This window comes from Arachis ipaensis, chromosome B05, assembly GCF_000816755.2.
Source record: "Arachis ipaensis cultivar K30076 chromosome B05, Araip1.1, whole genome shotgun sequence".
In the NCBI taxonomy this organism is placed as follows: domain Eukaryota; kingdom Viridiplantae; phylum Streptophyta; class Magnoliopsida; order Fabales; family Fabaceae; genus Arachis; species Arachis ipaensis.
Window position 1 is genome coordinate 127256484 of NC_029789.2, and position 8360 is coordinate 127264843.

The following is an 8360-nucleotide window of genomic DNA, read 5'->3' on the forward strand; positions in this document are numbered from 1 at the left end:
TATATTTAACTAATTTTAGTGATTAATTTTAATATATTTTAAATTCAATATCATCTAATGACCAATATGCAATATAAGATCTTGCACAAAGGCAAATCACGTTACTATACAACAATGATTGTACTTCAAAATTAGTTTAATTCAAGAGGCAATCAAACAATAAAAATAATAAACTACGATCTAGAACAACACTTTAGTATGCTATAATGAGAATTTGATTTTATGTTTATTCTGGTAAGTTTTGTGTCTCTTAGTATAAGGAAAGGACATAAATTAAGCAAGGAATATCCTATCTCTAGAACCATGTTAAGGAAGATTTTAAGGCTCTATAAAATCTTGTTCATCAAAAACTTGTTATCGCATGACATAAAAAGTAAGAGACTTATGGCTAGGAATAATGTAAAACATGTTACTGCAATGTTAATAATTGGAGTGGTCATTTGTTCAGCGATTGCTGAAATCCATACAAGTCAAGAATGGCCTTGGACTCCAGTTTATTATGTTGCATCTACATTACAGGATTGTCTTCTGCAATGTCGAATACATTATCATTTTGATGAGAGAAATTTCCATCAATGCATTCTTAACTGCTATGCCACGGTTGTCAAGTAATATAGTAATGGTAAGCATCTAAGCTATTGCATTATTAGTTTCTGGTATGATCATGTTTAAAAAATATTACGAGTATCGATCGAGAGATCAATGAATTACTGAGGAAGTACCAAGTTATTAGGAGCAATTCTAAATTTCTAATGTTGGTTTTTTTATTTTAATATCACGTTAGTATTTGTGAGATGATATATTATGATTAGTGATTTGAAATTAAATATGAGATATATTATTTCAATGTTTAAAAAATTAACTATTTTCTTACTAAGAAAATTGACAAAATCCACTAAAAAATAAATTAAATTTTACATGTATTTATATATAAATATATAGTGACTGAATTTGGTGTGCAAATAGTATTTCTTTGTGTGTATATATATATAGACAAACACACGTTTAATTTGTTTAAGAATATTTTATATAATAACTAATAAGTTCTTAATTCTTGTCTAGACATGGAAGGTCAAAAAAATTTTGAAGTAGTTTCACAATTATTCAACTATATGAAATGCAATACAAGTTTCAATGAGACACTTAGGCAATCATAATACTTCTTAAAAGTTCTCTTAATGACATTAATTAAGTATTTTACAAGTTTAGTTTAATTTAGCTTTGTTCTTTTCTTTTAAGAACTAGATTATATATTTTTGTTTCTATGCCTTCATCAATTTGAACTAGTAGCAGTATACAATCACAACCGCTACTGTAAGGGGCATATTATCACAAATTTCCAATACTTCTATGTAATCTATAATAACTTCACTTGTTTTTGTAGGCCTGTTACATTGAAATTCAAGTATATCTTACAATAAATTGAAGACGATTCGAGCTCTTTGATTATATTGGGAAGTGATTCAAGCTACTGATTTCTGGTGTTTCATGATTTTGTTTTTGATGTTTACTTCGCTGTCCTATGGTTTACTTATCCTTGAATTTCAATGGCTTAAAATATTATGCTATAAAATAATGGCCACTAATTTTATCATATCCCATCCTAGTTGAAATTTAAACAAATATGCTATTGATATATGAAGAAACTGTTCACTGTTCAGGACTCTAATTAAACGAGTGTGAAACTTCAGTGTTTATACTTTTTGCTTATAAAATACACTACATATTCAACCATTAGCAATAGATAATATGATTTATGATCTAGCGTGTGTTTTTTTCACAAATTTAAGGGTAAATCGCAGCGACTCTTCTCTGCTTATGGTTTCCAAGTAAATCGCAGAAGCTGTTTTCTTTTTACTGTGTATTACATGTAAACCGCAGTGGCTTGTGGTTTAAACGAATATCGCAGCTACCTATTGCGATTTACTGCAAAACACAAAGCAAAAATGTTTTACGGTTTAAATACTTAAATTACATCGACATTTTGCTTATTTCAGTTATTTTTCAAATTTCTTGTAATCCAGGGCGATTTACTAACAAACTGTACATTTGTTTAAAAATAAATAATAAGTTCATAATTTGGACTTCATTCTTTAATACAAAATAAAGATGGTAGAACTATCCTTAACTAAAATGAGAATCATCACGCCGCTAATTGTATATCTCTACAACTAATTTTATGTATACTTTGGTTGCTTACGGTATCTCCTAATTCGACAGATCAAAGACTAATTTATTGCGGATCTAAATTCTATTTAAGAGTCTGTCGCCGGCCAATAGGGTTGCTGCATGCACAAGAATTTAAACAATTTTATGTATACTTTAGTGATATTATGTTAAAGTTCAATTAGTGGTAGAAATATACACGAATTTTATTAGACATCCAACTAAAATACCAGCCAACTTGAACCAACTTTTTAAATTTTAAAAATCCTTTAAATTTCAAAAAAACGGGCTTTTCATTGTCTTCTTCATCCTCTTCTTCTTCCTATTCCTCTTCTAGCGACGTTATGCGCTCGTTTGTAATTCCTCTTGAGCGCCCCCAAGGGCAAACCCCTGTCGCACGCCGCCGTCCTTCCCCTGAAAAAAAATCCCGAAACTTAGGAAACAAACATTCACTTATTCATTTATTCAAAAAGAAACATCCAAAAAAAGTCAAAGAAAAAATTCAAAAAAAAAAACGTACACAAGCGGCTTTACCTTGTCTATGGAGTGCTTGCATTTGCGACTGCTTCATGCAACGACCTGGAGCGTCAACAACGGTGCTGGCAGGAAGATCGGCGACACAGCAAGAGATGCTCCACATGGAGGGATTGATTGCGCCGATGATACGTTGCATGGAGAGCTGTGCGTCGCAGCAATGACGAATCAACGCTGGGAGGACGATGACGAGGTCCAGCGCACTCTCCGGCAATCTCAGACAACGAGAACTCACGCCAAGTGGAGCACGACGTGAAGGATCCGAACGCGCCACTCACAACGATGAGGATTCCATGCAGGCTGGCCCGATGCAGCGCACAGAAGAGTGGCGGCAGAGTCACAACCGCAACGGATATTCGATGATATTCAGTAGAGGATTATGCTACGGTAATCCTAATTTTGTAGCACTAATCCTAATTATTGATAATTTTATTTTTTAAAAATTTAAAATCCTATTTTTTAAAAAAAGTTCAAATTAGCTGATGATATTCCTCTTTTTCAATAGGAGATTGCTACACATACAAGTCTTTTTTGGCTTATAAGTCTTACAAGTTGGCACAAGCCCAACAAAAAACACGTATTACACTCTCACATTCAAGAGTAAATAAATGCACGTTATTCAACCACTTCCTGTTTCCAAAGCGTGCTACTCACCATGCATTATAAACGACTTTTCTTCTTCTTCCTCTATGAAAACGAGTTTCTTGCCAAATTTGAAGATAATGGAACTTCAGAAATACACCCAAACGATTACAGAAATATACCCAAAGGATTACAGAAATACACCCAAACGGTTACAGAAATTCACCCAAACGGTTACAAAAATACACCCAAAGATTACAAAAACTACACCCAAAAGATTTAAGAAATACACCCAAAATTCGTTGAAGTACACCTTATGCATAATTCAGAACTAAACTCTTTCTCTTTCTCCTCCTCATTTTCTACTACTTCTTCTTCTTCAAAAACGATTTCAGAGTTTGATGTCAAAAAACAATGGAAATCGAAAATAACAAAGAAAGAAAATAGAGAGAAAAGCACGTAAATGAAGAAGGAGCAAGAGAAGACAAGAAACAAAAGAAAAGAAGAAGAAGAAGAAAAGGAAGAAGAACATGCAGCAAGAAGAAGAAGAACGTGCTGTGAAAACGTGCAATAACGGTTGAAGAAAGAGAAAGAGAAGGCAAGAAACGAAAGAAAAGAAGAAGAATAAGAGGAAGAAGAACGTGCAACAAGAAGAAGAAGAACGTGCAGTAAAAAAGTACAGTAATGGTTGAAGAAGGAGAAAGATAAGGCAAAAAACGAAAGAAAAGAAGAAGATGAAGAGGAAGAAGAAGAAAAATGTGCGCAAGAAGAAGAAAAAGGTACACTTGTAAAGACTTGTATAAAAAAATACTTGTATATGGAGAATTTCTCTTCTCAATATACGCTTTGGTCAATTAGACTTTTCCAATGAAAAGATTCACTCTACTATAATTATTACATACAAATTTACTCCTCATTCCGGTGGACATTTATTAACAACTGACCTAGTAACTTCACGGCACGGCATGTAACGTATTATTTTCCCGTTAAAAGTTTAAATACAAAGATGTTCACAAGTAACGTATTCTGGATTCAACATAATTAAATTTATCAAACTGAGTTGTGTTTACGCATTCAAAAACTGGAGATATGAAGCAAAAGTTCGAAAATAGAGGAAAATGAAGGTATTGCAAGTGTTTGGTTAAGGACATGGTAGTACAGACGTTTTTTCCAAAAGCACCCTTTGTGGTGATCTAACGAGTTTCCCTGGAAGCTGGAAACAACCCCGAACCAACCCAACCCAACCCAGCTTCCCCTTATAGTACAGAAAAGAACACCAAAATTACTATAATTTTCTACAGAATGCCTATGAAATGAAGACAACAGCTCTTCTAAAGGACCTGTGATGATGACCGGTCAGGACAAAATGCCTTACTCGCACTTGATGGATCGATATATGTGGCGGACAAAGAGTAAAGCCGCACGGAATCCGACAGTTCCAAGCATCAAGAAGAAACCATAGCATATGCATGCCATGTATCCAAAGAAAAATGACGTCTGCATGAATCCAGACATGTCCGAGCGAGCATAGTAGTAATACAGACAGTAGGCATAGATAAATAAGCCAGTTGAACCACCACAGAGGAATGATCTGTAAGGAAACAAGAAACAAATTGGTCAAAGTTAAGTAAGGTAAAAGAAGACACTGAGTCAATGAACTGCAAGTATTAAATTTTGAAAGCATAGAAAGTTACAAGTGAACTACCAACTAAACCTTATCTCACTAGGTGAATATCAAATATATGCATCAAATGACACTATATGCTGCTCTGTAATAGATCATATCCATGTTCAATTATCTAATCTCTTAACAAATTCGTTTTGAACGAGCATATTCCCATCACAATAAGGTTGAGATAACTAAACACAATAGAACAAGGAAAGAAGAATGCTTATCCATGAATAATCACCAATGTCATTTTGAAAACTAAACTATCAAAATAAAATTGGTAAAAGCCAATAAGGTTATGGAGTCTGCATGGTTTGGAGAAACTCATCAACAGCATTATTCCTATAATTGTCTTCAAAATTTTATGCATATTGACCATTCAAAACAGCTCACTTTCATTTGAAAAAACTGTTGATCAATTTTAAGAGTTAAAAAGATAAAAAGAAAGGGGGGAGAAGGAATGAACCCATATACCTCAATTCAATAACAAAATAATACATCTACCAAGAGACAGCTAATTGAAAATTCAGTCCACACACCCCATATTCACTAAGTCAATGCCACAGTAATGAAAGCAGTAACAATCAAGAGAATGATGAAGACAATGAACAGTATACTGTAGATGGTGTAAATCCTGTGACCCCAAACACTGGCAAATATATAGTATAGTTCAATGTATATTGCACTGAAGGGCAAAAACCCGGCCATTGCCATCTGGGGAATTGTTCCCCGATACCATGGCAAAGGTGGAATCTCCCTTGGATACTTGGTTGTACGGCAGGGAGCCTGAAATTCAGCCTTGCTATTCTTCCCAGCAATCCCACCCAACACAAGCAATGGAGATGTGACCAGTGTCCATATCAGAACTATAACCACAATTGTACCAAATGGGAGGGCCGCAGTAGCATTGTAAACAATTGCAACAGTGTTCAGGAAGCAAAATGTGAGAAACAATGGTCCACAGAAGAGGCACCCAGTCAATAGAAGATTCCTAACCTGTCATGACAAAGAAACTAGAATATAAATGGCCAGTGCCAAAAAAATGCAGGTTCAATGGGAACTGGATCAAATAGAAGGGCAAATTCACAGATAAATACCCAGTTTGATCCTTCTAATTGACAGTAGAAAGATGTTGCTGTATAGCCAGCAATTCCTGAAGTGAGAGCATAAATGACAACAAGTGCGGTAAACAGAGCACCTCGGTTGTATGGGTAAAAGACTCCAACAAGTGCCAAGATGAATATGAATACCGTACTGCAAAGCATGCAGTAATGCGAATTATTTATATGAAAAATTAAATATTAACTTCCCTGAAGTGAAGCTTCCAAATAGAGACATTCAGAGGGGCCAAAAGAAACTCACAGGGTAAACAATTGGGTACCAGATCCAAGGGCAGCTGCAAATAGAGACTTGTATTTTGGAAATCTAAATACATCTCCATGAATATATTTCCAACCAGTCTCTTCTTGGTCCTCAGCAGCTTCCTCATCATGGGCATACCTATTCAGAAATGAATCAAGGATAACACCTACGTATTAGTACCTTACAAAAAACAATAAGCACGCATAAAAGATGGTGTAAAAATGCTTCATACTTGACAAAGTCATTCTTAAGGACCCGCATCAGAATTGTTGCAAGGAAACCAGTCAGCAGCAGGACCGTCACACATGAGTTGATAATCGAGAACCAGTGGATTTCCAAATGATGGGGTAGCGATGATGATTGTGAGTACTTATCCATCCGCTTCTCGAAGGGGGTGTTAGTCTCCTTCCACTTCACAGTATACAAGAACTCCACCTCAACCTCATTATCCTCTGTGACATCCACAAGTGCATTTGGATCCGTTCGCACATTGATCTCAATGACGCGATCATTGTTATAATATATGTCAAAGTGAATGTGCTTGTACAGGTAGTACTTATAATCACTTGGATCCTTTCCCTCCTTATCAACTTTCCCAATGAAACCCCAAATGGGCAAGTCATCATAGTACATCTGGAAGTAATAGTCTTTGCGAACTGCTGCTCGGAACTTGGCCACATCTTCCTTCTTCAGTGTCTTCTTGCAAACTGGCACGGAGTCCTTATCCTGCTGGAACTCTAACTTGTAAGGAGCACTAACTAAACGGTCACCGTTTAAGACCTCACCAAGAGCTTCTTTCTTCTCCTTCAAATCATCTGTAACCAAATCCAAATACAAAACCAAAATTTAAAGAAATCACAACCAGTGTAAAAGGATATAAAAAAGCACATTATTACCAAAAATCGAGGTATTGAACTAACCAAATTATAAATCTACACTAAACAGATTCAAACATTCAGACATTTACAAAAGAACACACATTTACCAGAAATTAAAGACGTGAGCTTATAAATCTCCTACAAAAGTACAAATCCAAACATGAATCCATAAACAAAATCTACATAGATACACATTAGAGTCAAATATATATCAATACATCAGTTAAAAATCTCAGCACACAATTACATAAATCTACATTCTGCAACGACTTCAAACACTAATTTTGAATGTACAAATAGAAACGAAAAGCAAGTCGTTCACAACAGTTGAAGCTAGAAACGACAGATCCAGCGGCTACAAAGCGAGATCAAAGCTAAGCAGAGAAACAAACGAAGTTCGATAACTGAACCATAAGAGCCACACTGAAGAGCTAAGAATTTTCCAAGGCGGAGAAGAATTTACAGTGGAAGAGATCAGATCGGAGTTACCTTGGGTTGTGGAAAGGGCCAACTTTGTTTGCGTATAGAGGGACGATATTTCCTTCCTTGTATTTGTGATCTGAGGAATCGGATCTGACGGTGGAGAATGAGAGGAACGTGAGTGAGAGCAACAGAAGAGGAAGCAGGCGATGATTCTTCCTCATTGTTGTGTGTTAGTTTCTTCTTCTTCTTCTTCCACCTCTTCGATTTACGAAGAGAAGGGTCAGAGAGAGAAAGAGAGAGAAGAGAAGGTTTGAAGAGAAAAGACGAAAGGGAAGAGAAGAAGCAAAGGGGTTAATAAACACACAAAGAAACGAAGCGAAGGAAGAAGGAACCAAAAAATAAAATTGGAAGAGTGGTGAGTGAGGTGACACAGACTCACCGCCACACTCTTATGCCTGATGTTTTACCTTACCCATTTCTCCTCCTACCTTCATTTCTTAATTTTATTCTCTTTAATATTTTCATAAAAATTTAATTTTGATGCCGATTAGTTCAATTACATTCATCTTTTAGATGAGTATTAATCCCGTAAATATAAAATATAATTATTTTTAAAAAATATTAAATAATTATTAAGATTTATTATTTTTGTTATTAATAAAACGTTTTCATTTTATTCATTTACTTTTAATACACCAAGTTATTAGAACAATTTTATCTTTTCATTAGCATATAGGACGCTACGG

The 8360-nt window shown here is 35.1% G+C and overlaps 1 protein-coding gene and 1 long non-coding RNA gene across 2 annotated transcripts; one reads left to right on the forward strand and one right to left on the reverse strand.

Moving 5' to 3' along the window:
* Positions 297-1734, forward strand: LOC107642060. The gene is made up of 2 exons (XR_001620596.2): positions 297-622; positions 1385-1734. It is a non-coding gene; the product is annotated as an uncharacterized LOC107642060 (long non-coding RNA).
* Positions 4329-8063, reverse strand: LOC107641073 (transmembrane 9 superfamily member 3). Its single transcript, XM_021123947.1, has 9 exons — positions 7680-8063; positions 7486-7546; positions 7342-7370; positions 6546-7159; positions 6314-6451; positions 6049-6205; positions 5502-5947; positions 4929-4940; positions 4329-4873 (listed from the first exon to the last, which is right to left on the reverse strand). Exons 1-9 carry the CDS (start codon positions 7833-7835, stop codon positions 4654-4656), a joined length of 1833 nt encoding a protein of 610 aa, XP_020979606.1. The 5' UTR covers positions 7836-8063; the 3' UTR covers positions 4329-4653.

Coding starts and splice junctions, on each gene's coding strand:
- LOC107641073 (XM_021123947.1), bottom strand. CDS start 7,835: ATGAGGAAGAATCATCGCCTGCTTCCTCTTCTGTTGCTCTCACTCACG. Junction 7,547..7,679: donor GCCCTTTCCACAACCCAAGG/TAACTCCGATCT, acceptor CTCGCTTTGTAG/CCGCTGGATCTGTCGTTTCT. Junction 7,371..7,485: donor CTTGCTTTTCGTTTCTATTT/GTACATTCAAAA, acceptor GTATCTATGTAG/ATTTTGTTTATGGATTCATG.